General features: G+C 43.0%; 1 protein-coding gene across 6 annotated transcripts in view; it reads left to right on the forward strand.

Moving 5' to 3' along the window:
• Positions 1-12,299: 12,299 nt before the first annotated feature.
• The window catches only part of COL12A1 (collagen type XII alpha 1 chain), a 100,770-nt gene continuing 91,216 nt past the window's right edge, over positions 12,300-21,853 (forward strand). For 2 of the 6 annotated variants that reach the window (XM_030945581.1, XM_030945583.1), the window contains exons 1-2: positions 12,882-13,313; positions 15,841-15,948. In XM_030945581.1, the coding sequence (XP_030801441.1) occupies positions 15,876-15,948 (73 nt within the window). In that variant the 5' untranslated portion in view covers positions 12,882-13,313; positions 15,841-15,875. Of the gene's footprint in view, positions 12,319-12,840; positions 12,860-12,881; positions 13,314-15,840; positions 15,949-21,853 lie in introns of those variants that run through there. The other 4 variants (XM_030945580.1, XM_030945579.1, XM_030945578.1 and 1 more) reach the window with 4 other exon arrangements.

The following is a 21,853-nucleotide window of genomic DNA, read 5'->3' on the forward strand; positions in this document are numbered from 1 at the left end:
AATGAAAAAGATGTTGGCCACCTGACCAGGAGGACTGAATGGATGAGTCTATAGACAGACAGCAGCAGCCTCATATTCACCTGCCCTGGGTCTCATGGGAGACTTCACCCCAGTCCCTGTTGGAGGGACAACACAGCAGGAGATAAGCATCACTTGTAAGGTACTCTGATGGCTCTTACTAACTTGATTATTGCAATTACTGGGGAAAGTCACAATGGAAACACATTGTGGTGTGCATCCCTAGTTCAGTTTTATGTTTCTAACAGAATTTGTGCCTTTTTAACTTTGCTGTCGAGTTGCTACTTGTGGGTTATTGTGCCCAAAGTCTGGTATTGACTCTGTAACAAATGCGGGGCTTCTAAAAAATCCCCAAACAATTTCATCAAAGTAGTCATTTTGTTTCTCTTCTCAAGGAAACAGTGGAATTTTCAAAATGTGAAAACAAGCTCAAACATCTAGCCTCCCACTACAGTGCTATTTTAAGCCTTTTTGTGGATTAAGTTTGTTTCCAATTTTTTGTTGCTATCCTGGAGAACCAGAGTATACTTGTTAAACTAGAGGCAAACTGGAAGAGAAGGATGAGTGTACTCAGGACTGTCTCTAGTAGAACCAAAAATCTTAAAAAAAGGTGAGTGTGGGAATACTCCTCAATGGTAGCTTCTCTGCACAGGTGGCTTTGGCCAACTGCATGACTGAAAGAATAAGAAATACCTGGATGGATTTGTTGGAAAAAAGTTTGGGAAGTGGGGATGAACATTGATTCCTACAAAGAGAAACCCCATGGCATAGTAAACTATACTACACAGAATGTGAAGAATGTGAAACAGAGCAGTCTGCTCTGTGCAATGCTGGTAAAGCTTTGCTGCCATCACACACCAGTGTTACCCTCAAGATGTGGACCAAGTGATGAGCATCTGGAAGGCAATGTAAGGAAAGATCAATGTGTTTAAAAAGCCTGCATCTTTTCCTGCCTACAGGGATTATGAAGAATTTTGAAAGGAGTAATTGTTCAAATAGTCCAAACTATAAAATCCTGTGATGAGCTAGGCAGTAAATTTGTGTGTACGTGTTTGTGTGTGCAGCCAAAGCAGAATGTGCAGCTGTTCTTGTTTTTGCACTGAGCTGCGTCTCAGAGTCAATGTCCCCGGGATCCACAGCAGGCTGTGAGGTGTGGGGCCGGCAGCAGCCCTGGTGGCAGAGGATGGGGGAGTAAAAAGCAAGCTAGGAAAAAGTTTCATCCTACAGAGCAATCACCATTTATAGTCAGAGCCTTGAAATGTTATTTAAATGAATATCAAACGGCAAAAACTTGTTCTGGTGGAGTTGGGTGCAGTATCCCCGGGATATGTCCCGGGAGCTGGAGCAGGCGCCCGGGCCGCGCTGTGCCGGGCGCTCGCGGGGAGGCGTCCGCGCTCCGCGCTCCGCGGGGCGGCCAGCGCTCCGAGAGCTCTGCTGCTGCGGGAGCAGGAGGAGGAGGAAACCAAACAAAACCCACGGTCAGCTGCTCAGCACCATTTTATGGGACTGCATTGCAACACTAGCAGGGAAATTCCCATCTGCTGCGCAGTCTACACATGTATTTCATTGCAGGGTCAACCACATCGCAAATGGTGAGAGGTAAACTGGGTGCCTGTATTGACTATATATTGTCTCTGTCTAGGAGAATACAAAAATAGAGCCATGTATCTTCTCTATTGCTAAAATATCTGAAGATCTTAACTTTTCCCTATGGGTATTATATGACTAGCAGAAAGTAAAATAGGCAACATCCATTACTCCTTGCTAATATGAAAAAGTTGCAACTATAAAGGAATAAAATGGTCACTGATATGAAGGCATGGGCTTCTAGACATTAATATACTCAGCTTAGAAGTGTGGCACCTTTGTCAAAATAAAAAAAAATCTTCATGCCACTGTAAGAGAAATTAATATTCAAGTAATAATCGGACAAAACAGAAAATGAAATCCTCAGTACTGCAGTTCCAAGTTCCAAAATCCTTTCTGAGACTCCAAATGTACAGACCATGTTTTCACTTTCCCCATTTGGAAGGTAGCTCAGAATATCAACTCTTAAAATGGTGCCCTGGGCTACATTTTCTTGGCTGCTGAATACATGTATACATCCAATTAGCTTGACGCATACAAAAATTTCCCCAGTAAAAGTCTGAGTACTAATAATACTACAATAATACAGCATTGACTTCCTAAAAGACACCGTGAAAAAGTTCAGAAACTTTCTGAAGTAAAAAGAAAACTCCAGGGAGATCTCTGAGTGTATGACCTTCATTGTACTTTTTTTTTCTTTTTTCAGATCCCAGAGTAAAAATATCACTTTTCTAGTGTTGCTTACCTTAGCTATCACTGCTCTGAGCTATGAGAAACCATGATGAATTTTTTTTCTGTTTTCATACTATGCTGTCACTCCTTACTCTCCCATTCTTTCTCAATTCTTTTCACTATCAGAGCTGGAGATTAACCTTCACAGTTGCTAGGGTGAATCAGACTTTCAGAGTTAAAATCAATCTGATCAACCTGACTTGACCCTAAATAAGGTATTTAGGGGATGAGTAAGTCAGAACTAATGTATCTTTTCATGTGCATGCTTGTGCGATTATTTTTTCAAAGAAGTTCCTTTTAGCAATAACACCACCTTCTCTAATCTAACTTGCCTGAGCCTTTCCACTTATTTTTTCAGTACTCAGTCAATTCTGCTGTAAAAATAATAGCTTGTCCAGAAACACCATCTGAGGAGAATCTCTTGGCTGGACTGTAGTTTTCTGAGTGTAAGTATTCACAGAATCACAGAATTAACTAGGCTGAAAAAGACTTTTGAGATCATCAAGTCCAGCCTATATCCAAGTCTTCAAACTCAGAGAGCAACACATACAGTCTGATACACGTTTTGGTCTTGCCTCAGTATTTTTGAAGAGTTGTTGTTATTATTCACAGGTTTTCCATTAGACTAACTGATCACAGCCTCCCCGAAAACACATCTAGAGATAAAAGCACACTTGTACCTATTTCCTCAAAAATATGCATCCTTGTCAAAAGTGGTCATAGGCTGGGATTCCTGTTTATAAATGTTGTGATGAGCCAAATTCATTCTCAGGGAGCTGGGGAGGTACTTGCCGGAAGGGGTTATCCCATTTGAGTCCCCAGTCAGGCAGTTCTGAGTTTAGATCCTCAGAGAAAACCAGTGTCTGTATGCAGCTCACTAAGTTCTCAAAACATTCACTCCTATTGCTTGTAGCCTGCTGAGCCCTACAGAAAGCTGCCAGAGAGATAAATTTGTCCTTTGCTTGTGTGTTTCTTTGAGTTCCCAATCCACAAGTGTGAACTTTCTGGAACATAAGGATCTTCTGCCTCTTCAGTCTATCATATGCAATCTTATAATCTTCTTTTTGCCTCCATGGTATTTAATTCTTTTATTATTATATTAACCTGCTTTAGTATTTTCATTCATGAAAATGTCTGTCCTTTGCCTTGTTGGGTCTCTGATCTCTGCAAGAAAAGGCAAGATGCTGTCTGGTGGGCATGGAAATAGGTTGGAAAGTGATGATGAAGTAAGATTCACTAATATTTAAGATTTATGTACACAAGAACATGGAAGGAGTTGCAATAAAAAAGACCACAGGAGGCTTGGAGTTTTAAAGTTACCTAAGGTTTAAAGTTACTTAAGGTTTCCTAAAAAGAATTGTTGCAAACCAAGTATGAAATGAACAAGGTCACAGTATTGCTTTAAAAGCATATTTCAGCATAAGCACTCTCCTCTGTGAACTACTTTTGACTGCTAACAGAGTTCTAAAATAAGACAGAAGTAGAATGTCTTGTGATATGTCAATCTAATACAATTTTATCCTTCACCTTAGAGATATGTTGTGGAATAGCTCTCTTGAGGCTGCCTGTGAAGTTCACCTAGAGATACAGTTCCTTGTGATTTCATCAAGAGCAGCAGAAGAATATTTTCCTTGAAAGGAACAATAAGATGTTCAATGGAGATACTTAAAACATAGTAATTGATTTAAACATTTTGTAGAGGACTTCTCAGGCCCAAAGAGACATAGTCCAGTTTCAACAATATCTGAAACAGAAGAAAAAAAAAAAATACTTTTAGATAGCTGTCTTATTTTTCCATGGAAGATTTCCATTTTAGCCAAGAAATCTGGGCTGTGCAGGACTCAAAGTACATGATCTGTCCAAAATATTCATTTTTGTAGATTAAGATTCTTATAAGAGTTTCTCTGTAAATCTTATGGTATCATCCTCATCAATGCAACTGTAACATGATTAGTAGATATTTGGAAATGCTTTTGGGAATAAAAGAGAGAGAGAGGGAGATTCAATGCTGTTACACTTTATTGCAGGTATTGAGACAGTTTGCTCTGAAAAACTGTGAGTGGCTTCTGTTCCTACAAGGTTCCAAGGAGAAGTTTGTGATTCTGTTGGGGCCTTTAAGTAACTAACATGTTCTTAATAATAATTGAGTTATATATGTTTATGTAATATAAAAATGGTTCTGCATTGTTTCATCTCAACATCAGCACTTACTCTGTATGACTAATGCTCTGAGTCCTGAAGTTTATAATGGAAAGGCTGACACACACTCAATCTTATCTATCATAGCACTATGCAAAAGGGAATTATATAATTAAAACATTATAATGATCTCTATTGCTCAGTGGGCAGTTACAAGTCCCACAGGAGTCAGGCCAACTGTGTTATCAAGGTTTATTCAGTCATCTCTTAGGAGCAGTGGGCACATTTTGCTAAATATAGTGTGGTGTGCTAATAAGTGCTCCATGTGGAGCATTGCACTGGGATCACTGTGCCACAGAGCTGGAGTGCAGTGCATGGGATGTTAGCCCACCTCCCTTTGGCTGAGATTTTCAGAAAGAAGTTAAACTTAGACTGCTAAAGCCATACTCTGACATTTACATAAATAGCCTGATTTTTCAGAAAAGGAATACAAAGAAATTATCTTCTATTAAAATAATAAAATAGAAAAATGTCTTATAACAACAAGGAAAGATGTTATTTTCTGGAAATAGTGCTCAAATGTATGAGCAGATTTCTGGGGAAAGAAGAGAACCACAACTTTTGGTTTCCCATCTTAATCAATTGTGGGGTGTAAATGCAGTTTCTGTAAGAAAGTCACAAAACAATTGTGGTGTAGGATGGACCTCAACACTATGTCTGGTCTGTATATGATGCATTTTACAGAGTTAGGCAGGAATCTCTGTTTGGGCCTGAGATCCAAAAGCAGAAAAACAGATGAATAGGACCTGAAAATCACATCTTTTGATCAGCTCCAGGCCCATTTACTGATCTTATTCTGGTTCCTGGTAAATAGATATTTACATGAGTAGAGTACAAAGCTTTGTATCAGCAGAAGACTTCACTGGCTAAAGTACCAGAGATGGAAAAAGTTTTTGATTCAATGCCTCAACTGGAGTGCCCAACACCATTTCAAGTTATACCTGAGGCATTTGCTTGGGGCTGGCAAGTACAACAGAGGACCTACAGGAGGCTCATACACTTGCTTTACAACAAAGGGGAACTCTCAGGAGGCCTGTAACACTCAAAACATCACTGGGAGCTTGCCTCTGCCTTCTGGGTGGTCCAGAACAGTTTGAGATGTGTCAGCATATGTGGGTCCTTGTCTATAGCTGGCAGCTCCACAAGAGATCTCTGATGCTGCAGAACACTCAGATGGCTCCAGAGCCCAGTGTGATAGCAGCTGATCCAAGCCCCATGGATGGTGGGTGGCCAAACTGCTCAGGCACTGCTGAGTTCAGTAACTCAGGGCTTCATCAGCCACTGCAGCAGTTTAGATGCTGGGCTCATGTGCAGGCACATAATGTACCATAACCCAGAGCCAAATGCCACCTGAGGTGGCTATGCAGGACAGAGCAGTGGGCACAGCCAATGTTCCTAAAGGGCAAAGCCGCAATGGTGGGGCCAACATCAAGGAGTACACATCCTCTGCCTGCCTCCTCAACCACTCTGGAAGTTAGAGAAGCAGACTCCAGAGTTTTTATTAGAAAATAAAGTCCTGACAGCTACTCCTGGCATAAAGGGATCTCATGTTGCAGCAGCTGTTCTTAGCTGGGGAAGAAGATAATGATGTGGTAAAGCCCCATAATATGATATGCCTTAAACAGGAAATCCCCTAAATACATTTCAAAGGGTACTGGGCAGAGGGTAAAGGAGCAACAAGTCAGATTTGCCAAAAGCCTAGTTGTTTAAAAATCCTAAGCAGATAAATTTATTTATTTATTTATTTATTTATTTATTTATGTATTATTTATTTATTTATTTATTTATTTATTTATTTATTTATTTATTTATTTATTTATTTATTTATTTATTTATTTATTATTTTTGTTAAACAAATAAGATACATTGGAGCTAGTAGCAAACACATTTCTCTGGATAAAAAATACATGCAGAAATCAAAACAATGCCAAACCCAAGACATGTGTGCTAAACTGGGCTGACTGAAAGCTAACAGAGTAGCAAGGCCAGCTGGAGAGCATCCAAGAGATCGGAGGAAAGGGCATATGAGAGGAGATATTTTAACAGCTTCAAGTGAAGCCTCTCAGCAGGCTGTAGAGGTGTTGATACCCAAGTGAGAGACTCAGCTCCAACAGGTGAAAAAGGCTGTCAGCAAAGAGTACATGGAAGCTTTCAAGTAACCTTTTAAAGTAGAAACAAAAGCCAACAGTTTTCTGTTTACACAATAGAGTGCTTCTGATACTGAAGCACAGGGCAACATCTATTTATAATCCAAATAAATCTTGTGTTCTGGTATTTGGAACTGTCCATATTCAACATATTGGGAAGCAGCAGCCACAAGGCTGCATTAAGAAATACTGATTTAGATCTGCATTGTTTTAGTCCATGTATTTTCCTCCTTAGTCACTTGCCAATTAAGACTTTTGCAGAAGAAACAGGTTTCTTTTTCAAAGCTGGCTTATGTGGAGTTCATAAATGTTGTGACAGGTGATACCTAGGCTGTATTTTTAATGCCTTTGAGCTAAACTCTTGCCTGACTCTTTTTTCCACAAACTCTCAAAGTGTCCAAGTGTCCATCAATATCTGTGATAGGTGACATGCAGATGAGATCCCCAGACGGTATGTCCCACGACAGTATATATCATTTAGGCTATCCAGCTCCTTGGGCCTGGTGCATTCCCTAGATGTGTCCTAGCCCAAGTTTTGCCTCTGGTACTCTTTCTTTTGCAGAGGAAAAAACTGTGATGAATGCCACAGTCTGCCAGTTTGAATATGAAGGCACTCAGATTGAGAAGCTGGGGGGAGTGGGGAGCAGAGATGGTGGTGACCATGGAGTTCAACCCCACAAAGTTTAGAAATGGTCAAAAAATTACTTGACTATCATATGCAGACATACTGTAACAGTAAAAGAGGTTTTAGCAAGACTGGTGGGATCTGTACCTCTGACAGTCACATACAAGAAGGATTTTCCCAGTCTGGCTTCTTTGCTGCCTGAGAGTTTGCAGACATGCCAGCAAGCAATTGCAAGCAAGCGTTTTTTCACAATAAACCAAGGCTATTTTTGTGGAATCCAAAGGATTGGAACTTGATGATACTTATGGTCCTTTCCAACCCATACCATTTTAGGATTCTCTGATCCAAAGATACAGGCTTCTCTGGTGTAGTTGTATTTTTATTTCTGATGGCTGTGCTCATAGTCATAATACTGGACAACTTGCAACCCACCTAAAACAAGTTATTATCTATTGTCAGCTGGTACAAAACAGCTCCCCAAAGTATGCTGTTAGTACTAAGTACGGTATGGAGAATTTCTCTTTGAAGTCCTGGGGTACTTGAAATAGCAGGTCATGAACTAAATGGCTTCTAGGGATCTTTTCCAGCCTCATTTACTATGGTTCTGTGCATTCACATCAGATTCACTTGTCAGAATGCTTAAAGTTTTGAATGTTTGTCCTGCTGAACTGAGGATTTGGGGTTGACCTTTACATCCTCTAAACCTTCTTGGAAAGATACGTATTGGGACAGAGTGCAGCAGCAGCTGATTATTCCCCCTTCACAGCTTTCCTCCAACCTGCTCTTCAGTCAGAGGAATCACCACATCCTCAGTGCCATTTGTGTCTGTGGGGGAGAGAAGGCCAGCATCAGCAGTAAGCCTGATGACAAGGTATTGAGTCTTAAAATTCCCTCCCATCATTAATTATTCCACTGTCTGCAACAAAAGGATCAGGTCACTCGTTAGCTAATGCAACCTGAACTTTCAGCAGCTTTGAATACTTTACATTCAGACGCAAGATTTTCTTCTCTGTAAGACTACCTGCCACAGACCCTGCTGTCCCAATAGATTCTGATTTTTTTCATATATAGAAGTACTAAGAAGAATTAGCAAAATGTTCCTATTCAGAGCTTGGTATTGCGTCATTTCAGCATTTGTTGCTGATTAATATTAAAAGGTTCTTCACAGGAAGAAATTACTTTGCAATAGTTGACATCCTACCAAATATAGGGAAACCCATGGCTATTAACCCTTCAGCACATGTTGAATCCAATTAGGTACTCAGTGAGCACTGTACTACTATGTTCTGCAAGTAGCAGATAGTGGCTAGTGATTTCTAAAAATATTTTATTTTTTCAAAATTGTGGGTTTTCTCAGTGAACCATCATTGTTTCACCAAGAAAACCTCAGCTACGTGAAGATGAATGCTTAGATCTGCATTCACATTTCTTTGTGGCCAGTCCATTGCCGTGACAGGAACAATTACATTAAAACATACAGTGATACCTGAAAAATATACAGAGTCACCGTCCTCAATTTATTTTCTTGTCCTCTTTAATCAAGCAAGATTTGTACTGGTTTCATAGAGGAATGCTTCCTGAATAGATTAGGACTCTGTCATGAAATAATGAACCAGCTTCTTTGAAAGAAAGCAACTTTATTTAGAAATGTTGCAATATAAAGTGTGTTTGTGAATATATAAGGGTCTATAAGATCGTTGCATCTATTTTTTCCAATTTTAGTATTAAAGATCTATATTTTTTTTAAAATGACTGCCTACAAATTAACTGGACTTTCTCAGACTCACAAACTCCACTAAATACCAGCTTCTTTCTATTTATAACTCTGCTTTTGAAAGATTTATTTGCCTTTCCAGTTCTACTTATCTGGAGCCACAATAATTAACTTTCACAACATTACATGATGGGGAAAAACAGTTACACAAATTAGAGAAATAAATAGTTGCTAAGGAAAACATACCTGGTAAAGCAGATAATTATTTCATGGCTGTCACACTTTCCAGGGATGCTGCTTCTGTAGTTGTTCCACTGAATGAGCAGATTTCAGATAGAACAAATACTCTCAGAATACTGCTAATATAAGAAGCCAATCCTCATTATGAGAGGTCAGACTAGTTCTGCTCTCTGAATTCCAGCTCTGAAATGAACTTATCCAAATAAACAAACACCAGACTGAGTTTTTCTCCTGCCACTGACTGGAAATCTCTCATATAAGGAAGCACCTGGTGGAAGCTGTTAAATATGTTTTGTCCTTCTGCATTTTATGAGTGCAGATATAATCCTGTGCAATATTAGTCTTATGGCTGATTTAATAGGGAATAGAAAATATGCTGGAAAGGCTGTCCATTGTGCAGTCAGGAACAAATGGGCCTCTTAAATGACTGTACTAAGACAGCGTTTATTTTAGATGCACTGTAGTGATAGACGCAGTGATAGACTGACCTGCAAAGTTCTTCCTGGGCAGATGCACTATACTGACTGCAAGTCACTGGCAGCAGCACAATTTATCTTGTACAACTATACTTAATGCTTAATCTATATATTGTTTGATGTTCAAAGAGCTGACACTTTTTTTTTATTCTTCCTCTGTGCAAAACATATAGTCAAATGCATATATACGTATGAAGAACACATTTACCATATTCATATGTAAAGCAGATGCAACTAACTGTCAGTACAATGCAGAGGCCAAATCTAGTGTAATAGCCACATGGAAATGATATTTAAAGTTTACAGTGCTGAAATCCAGAATATACTGCTTTATTCTGCCCTGACAATGCAGTTTGAGGTAACAAAAAAAAAAAGAGGTGTCAGAAAGACAAAGTTTCCTGAATTACTCTAGATCCAAAACATTTCAAAATTTCTAAGAAATTCCTGGTTACCTACAATATTACTATTACACACCTACACCAGAAATGGATAATACTATTAAAAGTATAAATATTAATTTAAATGTTGATTTTTGTATTTAAATCTGCCATTGTTTCAGTGTGTTCAGATTAGATAGCAAAGAAAACTGTGGAGTTGGAGTGCAATGGTCTTAATGTGTTTAACACTTGTCTAAGAAACAAGCAGACAGGAGAATGTTAGTAAATGTTTATGCATTTCAGAAATGCCTTCTGCATCACATACTATGTACTCAGACTATGAATGTACATAGCAACAGTGCTGATTGAAAACAACCCATTTAATTATTGTGATATATGGAAGGACACACTCTAAATGCAATTTGATGGTGTATTTTGCACGTAAATGATCTTAGGAGAATCATGGTTAGAAGAGTTAGAATAAGGAGATAAGGATAAGAAAAAAATCCTGCTGCCCTTGGAGTCAATTAATTGTTTACTCTTGCCAGCTCTGAATCTTATTTTCTATGAAGAAATTAAGCAATGCTGGTCAGCTGAGAGGAAGGGGACATACTCTCCTCAGCAGCATCTAGGTCTGTGAGGGAGAGTGTATGAACTTCTTGCAGACCTGAAAGACCCCTTGCTTTCAAAGCCTCCACTACTGTAAATCCACTTGTAGCGATACACCAAATTATTTAAACAATATTTCTGGGTGATTTAACTTTTCCATAGAACAATGCATATTTTCTTCCAGCTTCATTTTTGCATTAATTGCTTTTAACTATTAACATAAAATCTTGATTATCCTGTGATGAAAAAATCCACAGTATATTGTAAAAAAATATCGTTGAAGTGCACAAGTGATAAAAATACCTCATTTGCATTAATTCACTTCCTGTGGAAGGATATTTCATTGTAATCCCTAATGTTCACTCTTAAGAAACTATTTTCCACACCACATTTATATTCATGTTCTTGGTGTGTTCATTCGGGGAACTAAAATTTTTAAAATATACTATTACTTAGAAATATTGCTTTTCCATATCAGACCTGGATAGGAAGAAATCCAGTTCCCCATGCCAAAATGATGCCAAAAGAGAAAATCCAACTCAACAGTTGGGCAAGGGGGTTTAATAGGTCAAGAGTTTTATCAGTGCAGGACATGTTGCTTTTGGAAAGTGCATTCTACAGCTGAAACTGTGCCGTGTCCCAAAGAGGAGCTGACTCGCTTCCAAAGTGTCTGGAAATGTCAGCGCATGTCTTCTGGTTATCACTTTCTTTTTAGCATTTGGGTTCTTGTGTAGATGACAGGTCTGTTGCAGAAATGAAGCTCAGGAGACACAAGTCCTCCTGCCGACAGGTTCTTGATCTCCCAGTCCTGCGGAAAAGTGCCCAGGAGCGGTCCTCTGATAATATATTAACCTCCGCTATCGGTCACTTCCACCCCGGCTGGAGCCCCCGCGATGACTGCAGTCATGTCGTGCACGGAGCCGAAAGGCACCCAGTGCGGCCCCGGAATGCCCCCGGCCGCTCCGAGCGGGGCTCCCGAGCTTCGCGCTGAGGCATGGCCCCATCTCTCCGCCCTTCCTGGCCCTGTTTTCCATCTGGTCCCCACAGCGGTGGCCCCGGGGCCCAGCGGCAGCCTCGGCAGGCGGACAGACGGACTGTCGGTCACCGCTCCTGCCCAGCGCCGCCACCGGGGGGCGCTCCGGCACCACGGATGGCCGCGGTGCGGCGGGGCCGCGGCGCTGGAGCTCCGGGACGAGCGGGGCTGCGGCCGGGAGAAACCCCCAGCTTCTCCCCCTCCCTGTTTACCCCTGCTCCTCGCTCATCTCTGTTCCGCGTCCCGAGTTTGCGCACCCGCTCCGAGGGGACGGTGACATCCCGTATTTTAGCCTGAAGGGGTCCCGGAGGACCGCGAGCGTTACGGGGGATGCCGTTCCCCACGGGTGTGGGAGCAGCCCCGCTGCTGGCGCGGGGCCCCCCGGGATGCACTGTCTGGGCCCTCGGGCAGAGAAGGGCCCGGCTATTTTGCCGTGTCACTCTCTGGCACGGCGTGCTGCAGAGGCCGGAACACGTCGGGGGGCCCGGGGAGGCTCCCGAAAGCGAGTGATGGGAGACCCTCGCGGAGCCTGTCCCCCAGCGGATTATCCGATTTTGGAAGGTGAAGTTCCTGAAGGCACAGAATTTCAGACATGGGCTACGGGCGCGGATTTTCCGCGGGGTCCGAGGGACGGTCGGTGCGGCCGTGCGCCCCGTCCCTCAGCCCGGGGAACCGTACCCGCCCCGCCGCAGGCGGAGGGCTGTCGGGGGGAGTGTGTATTTAATGCAGGTTTAATGTATGTATGGCTGCATACGGTTGAGGTTAGACACACCTGAACCGTGACACCATGATTATTATCACCTTTGCCCTCAAGGCTCCTGGGAGTGCCCGCACTCCTTTGCAAGAAGATTGTGCCAGGGATCAGCCCAGCCTCGGGTCCTCCGCGGGGGCGGCGGGGGTTGCGTGGAACCCCTCGGCCGGGGACACCCTCCGCGCCGCCGTCCGTCGAAGCCTGCTCGGAGACTCAATTTTTCCACTGCCCTCCCGTGTCCTCCCCGTTTGGGAAGCCTAGGGGAGGGAGGGAGGGGGCGGCGGGCCGGGCCCCTGCCTCCGGGCGCGCTGCCGCCGCGGCTCCCGTCTCATGCCGCAGGAATGCGCGGAGGTATGCGCCAGTTTCCAGAAGTGGATCCCCTTCCTTGCTGGAGCACAGCAGCGCATATATCACCCGGTGGCAGCAGTCCACCTTCCCTGAAGTTTCGTAACCGTTTACGAGGGTAAATTGAGAGTTGGGAACAGCCCTCTATTAAGTAGCAGATTGAGAAGAGGCTCTTCCCACTTGGAGAAGGCAAGTCTTCCCAGACAGACCCCTCGCACCGGGAGCTACAGTAATCGAGACGCCTCCTCTGCGCTCACTGTTGCCACTGCTGCTGCTCCTCATTCGCCGCTGCTGCTACTTGCTGCTCCCTCCACAAGGTGCCCCCGGAGCTTCATCCTTTATCCTCCTCCCTTTATCCAGGTCCGACGGCTGCGGCTCCCGCCGCTGCGAGCACCACCGGAGCCATCGCCGGAGGAGCTGTCCCGTCACCGACCCCGACACCCTGCGGCCACCCCGGAAGGTCTGTGTGTGCCCGCGCAGGAGCGGGGTCCCCTGCCCGCCGACCCCCGCGTCCCGCTCTGTCCGCACGCACCACGCACGCAGCCCCTTCCAACGCACCTCGGGCTGGAAGCTGCCGCGGGATTAGGAAGGAGCGTGTGTGCGCGCGTTGGGCATGCCAGAGCCGGCTGCAGGCTGCGGCCGGGCGGGCGGAGAGGCTCAGGGCAGAGCGCCCCGGGGCTGCTGGCTGTCAGCCCGGGAAAGGCACGGGGAAGCCCGGCGGGATGCCGGCCCCGAGCGCTGCCCGCGGACGGGTGCCTGGGCAGAAAGGCGAGCAGGGGCGGTGGTGTCCCGGAGACGGAGGCTCGGGGTGGCCGGAGGCTCCAGGCGGAGCCTGCTGTCAGCGCCCAGGGCGCCTGCAGGCCCGCTACCGCTGCGGCTTTGGCAGCAGCTCTCGCTTCCCTCCCTTGTGTGTGCAGCTGCCGGTGATGCTTTGTCCTGCTTCCAGTTTTTTATATCTTTGATAGGCTTTTCCTGCGTTTTTTTTTTCTTTTTCCGTTTACATTAGTTTTTTCTTCTTGAAAGTGTTAAATGTCGTGCATTGTGTGGTTTAGAAATGCTTTGGCTAAGCTTTTGTAGGTTGAATTAGTCTGAGATAGGATTGGTAGTGTGAAAGCTCGGGTCTGAATCTTTCTAAGTGGTCTCTAAAGATCAATGAGAAAACCTTTAGTGCGGACACAAAGTCTGCTTTGTCCCTGCTGAGCCAGTAGGTGTCCTCTGCCACCTCCAGGGTTTGAAAAACCTAAAATCGTGAGAAGGAAACAGTGTTTTTAGGTTAGTAAATGAATGCTTCGGCTGAGGTGGTGTATTTAATGAAATAAAAACGTGTATCAGGAATGGAAGACCTGCAGCAGTGGAGAATTCCTAGATGCCATTGTGAGATGATTAATTTCTGTTGCTTTTCAAAACGATCAAAAGATGGCAGTCAAAGCTCGCACGAGCTTATCAGGACAAAATGTCCTGTAGCGTTGAATTTAGGCGATCTTTAAACTCACTGCAGGATGCTGTGGATCTGCCCAGGGGCAGCCGTTTCCCACGCAGAGCAGTGATATGATTTTGGAGCTTTCAGAGCTTGGCCTTTTTTGGGTTAGTGTCATTATGGTCAATATTACTCCTCTGTTTAGCCCCTGGAACTGCCATTAGACTGAAACCTTTGATTAGATTTTTGTTGAGCTTTTAGTATTTTCGTGTGCCGTCAAGGCGTTTGGCTAAGGCAAGTATATACAGCTGCTCAAATGAAGCCTATTAAGTTCAGAGTCAGTAACTGGGAAGTTCCTGGATCTCCATAGCATCTTCCCAGCAAATGTGCCTTGCTGGGTAGTTCTTTAGATGGTAGAAGAATATTGTTTTCCCTTTCAGTTGCTTCTGCAGGCTAATGATTTATGTTTTCTTGTTTTGTTTTGGTCTTGGAACATTCCTGATAAAATCTGTTGCCTAATTGCTTTGGAATTATCTTTCCCCCAGTCTAATTATGACATATGATGCATGTATGACTTTATTCATACAAATTGCCACTCTCCTACTTCTTGAGATAGAAAATCTGAAACTACAGAAACACATGCATGTGTAGGTTCATATTAGATTTTACTTAGACAAGGAAATAATTTGGAAAGTTTTGCTAGGGTAATTGGCAGTAATTTTACATGGTTTAGAGCATATAGTTATGAAGGTATGGCTGTTCGCAATTAAGATCCACTAACTTGGCCTAATCCCACTTCTTTTGCTAGACTACCGGCAGTTGGTGTGAGACTCTTATGCCTGTCAGCTTTATATAGTGTATTTTAAATATATTTTCTCTCAGGACATGTAAATGAATTATCAGATGTTGAAACATCATGGCTAGACAGACGTGTCAAATTTCAGATGTGTTACACACACTTCTGTATAACCTATTTCAGACTTTCAAGAAATGAAGAATAGCGCAATTGTAGGCAGAACCCCTCAAAAAAGTTTTATTACAGTTTCCAAACTGCCTTGAGACCAGTAAAACAAAGCTAACTAAGTGGTTCAACAGTTATGAAAAAGGAGCCGATTAAAATCCCCAGCTGAAAGAGACATTTAGTTGATCCAAAGCAGGAATGACCTCTGAATTAGCTATCATCACATTCAGCGATGAAGTCATGGAGCTCCCTTCTGGCTCCTGCCTGTGCGGAGGCACAGATCTTCACTGCGCTTCCCTGATCAAATTAACCCTAACTGGGTTAAAGCTTCAAGTGCTTACTGTGATTGGAAAGGGTTCAGCAACAAAAGGCACATTATAGTGAGACGAGACTCTCCAGTTAGTCACACAGATCTTTCGTCGTCTTGGACAGCTTTCAAGTCTAGAGGTTTCAACCTGGTCCCGTGGGTGGGGGCTGGGGATAAGGGAACAAAGTGAAATCCACGGTTTGTCTTTTTTATATTTCATGAATACACCCACGCAATCCTTTAATCCACATGTATCATTTCCTTCTCGTTTCTCCCCCTTCCTCCCTTCCCCATCATTGCAGATTCATTCATGTTGTTGTGATCTGAAAGGGCAGAAATGAAGACAGCGCTGTGCTCGGCAGTCGCTGCTCTGTGTGCAGCCGCCCTCCTCTCCTCCATCGAGGCTGAAGGTAACCTTCTCCTCCCTGCCCTCTTGCCCCGGTGCCCCGCTGACCAGCAAACCTCCCAATCAGCCTTGAGCTACTGGCTCACTCCCTCTCTGTTTTTGAGTGTGAATACTTCACCTGCTTTCTTTCTCTCCTTCAGAGAAACGCCTCTCCTTCCTTGCCCAGCTCCTTCTGTGTTCTGTTTCTCCCGGCAAGTGGGCCGGACCGTAGCTCCCTCTCTCTGTCCCTCTGGTGTGCTGTCCACACCACCCCACAGGCAGGACGTGGGCCAGCCGGTGTGACCACCCGGGCGCAGGGCCCAAGGAGCCCTTTGCCACTGGCGGGCAGCCCGGCATGGCTGGGGACATGGCTCTGTCCCCAGGATGGACCAAGAAGGGCTGGTCTCTGGCCTCTTTTAGTAATGCTGAGAGAGGAAACGGAAAACCTACTACTCAACAACCTGCAACTTTGAAATAAAATGCTCCAACAGAGTCTGGCTCTCTGCGCCTGTGTGTTGTGTCCGGCCGGACGCCTCGCCCCTGCCCCACCGGCCTGCCAGTGCATCGGCCTCCCCTGCTCGGCGGGGCAACCCCCGGCTGAGCCTCGGGGAGGCCGGACCCTCCCTCAGGGACACCTCAGCTTCTGTGCTGGGTCTGACCCGGGGAACACGCCTGGGGAAGTGCTGCCAGCACTGTGACATGTGTCACAGGCACCGCTGAAGGGAAGGCTGGGCCAGGCCTTGCTGTTGCAGCCGGGGCTCCAAGGCTCTGGCATGCATGTGGTACCGTCACCTCCAAAAAGGCTTTCCTTTTCCTTCTCTTCCTCCTCCTCAGCGCAGTCTCTCTGGAGGCTGAGGCCCCTGGCAGCCCTGGCAGCATCCTGCCTCCAGCTGAAGACCTGGGGAGACCCATCTTCATTACTACACTTGCCACAGCGTGGCTCAACATGGCCTGGCCTGGCATTTGCTCCTCAGTAGATTAACAGCAACAGTGTCTTGTGCCCTCAGTGTGAGCTGCTTGGCTTTTTGGTCATAGTCATGGCATTTCTGCCAGCAGTGGATTCCAGGGGCAATAAAAAGGCTGAACGTCCTGCACTGAAATGACTTGATCTGACCTCTGGGACCTGACTCCATCATAGGTGGGAACTCTCCTGGATTTACTGGAAAAAAACAGAAGCCAGCAACTGATAATTCTTTTTTTTTTTTTTTTGCCTTCCTTCTCTTTCTGTCTTGAACTGAAACAAGTTCCCTGATCATGGCCTGCCACAAGCTCCCTTGTCTGGACTTGGCCACCTTGGCTGATTTCTTCTAAAAGCATGGGGTGTCAGAGATGCCTCTGCAGTGTTTGCCCCCTAAGCAGTAGTAAAGTGCTCACTTGGGGCATGCAGATGTAAAATATACTGGCTTTCTGGAAAAGATGGCATTTTTTCCAGTACTGCAACATCTGGTCACCCTAGGAGAGAATCATTCCACTGCCTTTCTCTTGTGCTGTGTTGCTGTTGGCAAAGGAACCAAAAAAGGTCATTTGAAGTCATTTCAGAGTTGCATTTGAAACGCAGGACTGCTGTGCCAGAGAAAGCAGAGAAAGTGTACATTTTTGATGGAGGAAGGGAGTGGATGTGTTTGTGCATTCTTCCCCATCTTAGAAGAGATCTCACTTAGAGCTGGACTAATATTGCTGTTGTCCTGCGCTACGATTTACATGTGTGGAGTATGTTATTTTGGAATGTAAGCGAAGGTGTTTTATTTATCTATAGTGTAGACTAAACCAGCCATGGCTTCAGCACTGTTAAAGCAAGCTACAAAAATGTATTTGGAGCAGCAGGGTTATAACAGCGAATCTTGACACATAGCTGGATGACCTTGATTAGATGTTGGAGAATGCACTATTGCCAAGCAAAAGACTGGATAAAACCTGATCTTGAGAGTTGTAGAGGGCTCTTGGACAGAACTTACATTATTTTGCACTCAGAAATGTTTGATAAATAAAATACCTAATTTACAGTGATCATGTTTCTATGAGAAAATTCTCCTACCTCCAGAGTTTTGAAGTAAGAGCAGAGAAGTGTGGGGTGAAAAATTGTGGTGCTGAAAACGGAGTGAGAAATAGTGGTGCTGAAAATGAAAGTTCAAAACTAGGAGTGGCTTAGAACTTGCTGTGGTGGGAACTGCTTTTGTAGAGATTTTTACAGTGGGGCTTTTGTTTGCACTATACTGATCATTATTCTGCACTGTTTTAATTTTGTGCTGCAAGTTTGCATAATTTTGTAAATTGCATCTTATTTACTTTAGCAAATTATTTCCTTACTTATATATTTACTTTATTTTGGTGTAATTGCATCTTAGATCTTGTTTGCTGAACTGACTTTCTTCTGTGAACATTTGTCCCTTGGTCTTATTTTTCCAAATTTGAGATCACTTTGTGGCAAAGCTATCCTCCCCCACCAGTCAGTCAGTCCTGTGTCTCTTTTCTTGGTTCTTTTTGACTCTCCACGTACCATTCACAGGACATGCATTTTAAAATTTCTTTCCCAAAGGTGTGGGAAGACACTTGATAGGATGAAAAAGTGAGAGGAGAATAAGGGAGAGGGCCATTTAATGTGATGAAGATTCTTGATATGATGTGGAAAGATGGGGTGAGAGCAGAGGAAAGAACAAGCTTAGTTTTATTTTCTGCCCTCCTTCAGCTTTCATTTTTCAGTCTCCCCTGGGAGGAGATTGGTGTTTATCTGATGCTGCTGCCCATAGATTCCTGAACTTTTTTCATCAGCATCACAGCTGCTCTGAAGTGCTTTGTGAGAGCTGTGCTCTGCTGCTCTTGGCAGTGAGCAGTAAGTGAGCTGCAATAATGGCTTTAGAGGTTTTCTACAGAGGTACAGCAGAACAGGAGTTTCTCGTTGGGCTGTCACTGTAGGAGTAGAGGGAGGAAAGCCCACATATAGTCTAAATGCACTCATGCCCTTTCACTGGGGAAGTTTTTGTTTATGGTGGTCAAGGAAGCAAATCTGTTTTTATGCTCAGCATTTTTGCTTTCCTTTTACAGTGAAATTCTTGTTTTATTTTGCAATCCTTCTGATATCTCTCTCCCAGCTTAAACTCCTCATGTGTGATTCTATATTTTATACTTACATAAAGTTGTTTATACTTAAAGTTGTTTTGTGCCTTGTTAGTCCAGCACAGCAATACTTCAGTGCATTCCATGTCTGTCCACGTCAGAATTTTTTCTGTTACAGTATTTTTTTCATCTGTGATCACAGAGAGCCAAAGGCTCTTATTCTAGTCATAGTTAAGTACATTGGCATGTGAAGAATCTATTAATTATAACCTCCAGTTATTACCGTGATGTTTTCATGGCTTCTGTAGCATATCATGTTTCTTAATACAAAGGGATTTTCAAAGGCACAGGAAAGAAATGAGGAAATAGTTGATTTTCTGTAGCCTAACTGAGCTTCTGAAGGGGCTGACTTCAGTTTTTCAGGAATTGGTTCAGACCTAGAAAAGTCTGTTTTCTAGGCTGGAGGTAGGGAAGGAGGGCATCACTGATCCAGGTGTGGAACCTTTGTGCATAAAAAGGTTTGTCTGGTGAAAAATCTGTTACCAGGACACCAGAATAATAAATGACAAATAATTGCAGCATAGCAGTTGCAAAGGATTAGAATTTTTGGCTTGTAATAAATCTGTATTAAGTACGTTAATTTTCATTGGCTCAGTAATTCAGAGGTGACCTGAGATAGCTGAAACTTTTGAAGTTTTGAAACTCGTTGGTAGAACCATTATTTTATTATCTTTTGATGGCAATATCTTTTGAGAAAGAAGCTATTGATTTCCAAGTTCCTAAATGGAGAGCCATGTAGATTGACATGGGAAATTTAAATTTTTATATACATGGGGGTGACTATACTTTTTTCTTCTGCTAATTAGAAGCAAAATATACATGCATGTGTAAGTGTATATACACAGGCATATACATATATATGCACACAGGTGTAAAATTTGGTAAATATTCATACATACAATGTGTGTGTATATATATATGGGTTATGTTATATATGTCTTTATTTGTATAGGTATGTAGTTTTAAATGATTTTTTTAAAGTACATTTATGAGCTTTGCATTCAAATTTGAAGAAGTTTCATAAACATATATAAAATTAAAAAATGCAAAGATACAGATGGCAATATTTCTGTGTTGTGATTGGCAATGAATATCTAACAAGTCTGAGAACTGCTCTTTTTAGAAGTTGCTCTTTACTACAATTGTAGGCTGTAGGTCATTCCAGTCACCTTGACAATGCAGGCTTCAGAGCAGCTTAACTGGGGTGATGATCTAGTTAGTTGAACCAAATTCATGCAACTTCTGAAAAAATAGTAAATGAAGAGTTCTGGCACCTTCCAGCCTCAGCAGGCCTTATCACTGGGATGGTAAGGCTGAGCTTACTCTTCAGCTTCTGTAGATTGTATGATATTTTAACATGGGCTAACACATTATTTTACATGCTAATTATAGTGTGTCTATTCCCATGATGGAATCACAAAATATATTTCACATAGGGATTGTGGATGGCAGCTACTTCCAACTTCTATCACTTCTAAATCTGGTTCTAGATATAAACTACTTGATATTCCAGTTACATTTTATTTCTGTCTTGTTAAGGTATTCATTGGGATCCTCTAGCAGTCACATTGTGTTATCTGCAAAAAGCTGTAAATTTTTTATATTTCCTGTGAAGTAATACAAGCTAATATAAGACCTGCATAGCATGAGAAAGATGCTTTGCCCTCTTTTTTTTTTTTTTAATTACATGTGTATATAACACAAAAACTGGCAATGCGTAAAGTATATTATGTATGATTTTTTTCTTTTGTTTTTCTTTCGTGGTGCATAATATAGAGGATCCAGTTAAGGAAATGATCATAACACAATTCTAAGGGTGGTCAAAATTAATGCTGTGGAAACATGATTGTTGTACAGCAGGATATGTTTTTGCTGCTCTGGAAACCTGTAGGGCAGCCGTGCATTTCTGTGCATCCACAGTTGGATCACTGTATGAAGGCAATACTACAACACCATGACACGTTACGATCATGATCCTGTACCTTGACAAGTCAGTGGGAGGTTTGGCATGGATTTTGATGGACACAGCATCAGCAGTGTCACTACACTAAGAATAGGTGCAACTTCACTGCTGCAAGTAGCCTGACATCAAGACTGCTTGCTGGAGTTAAGCTGCACTCACACATAAGATTTTGTTGAGTGAAATTTTAAGGTTTGTCCCTGTAAAGGGGAAAACTCCTACAACAACAAGGGGCATTTTTTTCCTAGACTCTGGTTTGATTCAGTATTGCAAATGTATTATTTTTCCACTGGTGAATTCCCTTCTAGAAGAAGAATTTTAATGAGATGGAGTAACAGTTGCCCTGTTTTATTATCACAATAAGGTTTTTATCATGTAAACATTTTTCTGTACTTCAGATCAGCTTACTACTCTCAGTCATATGACCATGGTTTGGTCTTCACCCCACAGCTGGTTTCACTTGGGTGAAATCTGACCCCTGTGAAGGTCCATGGATGTTTTGGAGATTCTGTTTGAGTATCAAAAGCTCACAGGCCATCTGGAAGACATTTTGATGACATTGGATCCAAAGAGCTTTTTTTTTTTTTCACTCAAGAAAGATTCCTTTTTGGATTTCTATGGGAGAAGTATTCAGTGCTTGAGTTTGATAAGCCAGCCATAGGCTGAGAATGAATGGATTTAAGTACAGCAATGAAGGCGGGGATTAGGTGTCAGAAATAACTATGATGATAAAGGCAGTGAGGTTTTGGAGCAATTTCTGTGGGAAGCTGTCAGTCTTGACAATAATGGAGGTCTTTAAGAATGATCTGAGGAAAACATGTCAGGAATGACACAGGGTGGCCAATCTTGTCTTGAC

Source organism: Camarhynchus parvulus, chromosome 3 (genome assembly GCF_901933205.1).
Source record: "Camarhynchus parvulus chromosome 3, STF_HiC, whole genome shotgun sequence".
Lineage (NCBI taxonomy): Eukaryota > Metazoa > Chordata > Aves > Passeriformes > Thraupidae > Camarhynchus > Camarhynchus parvulus.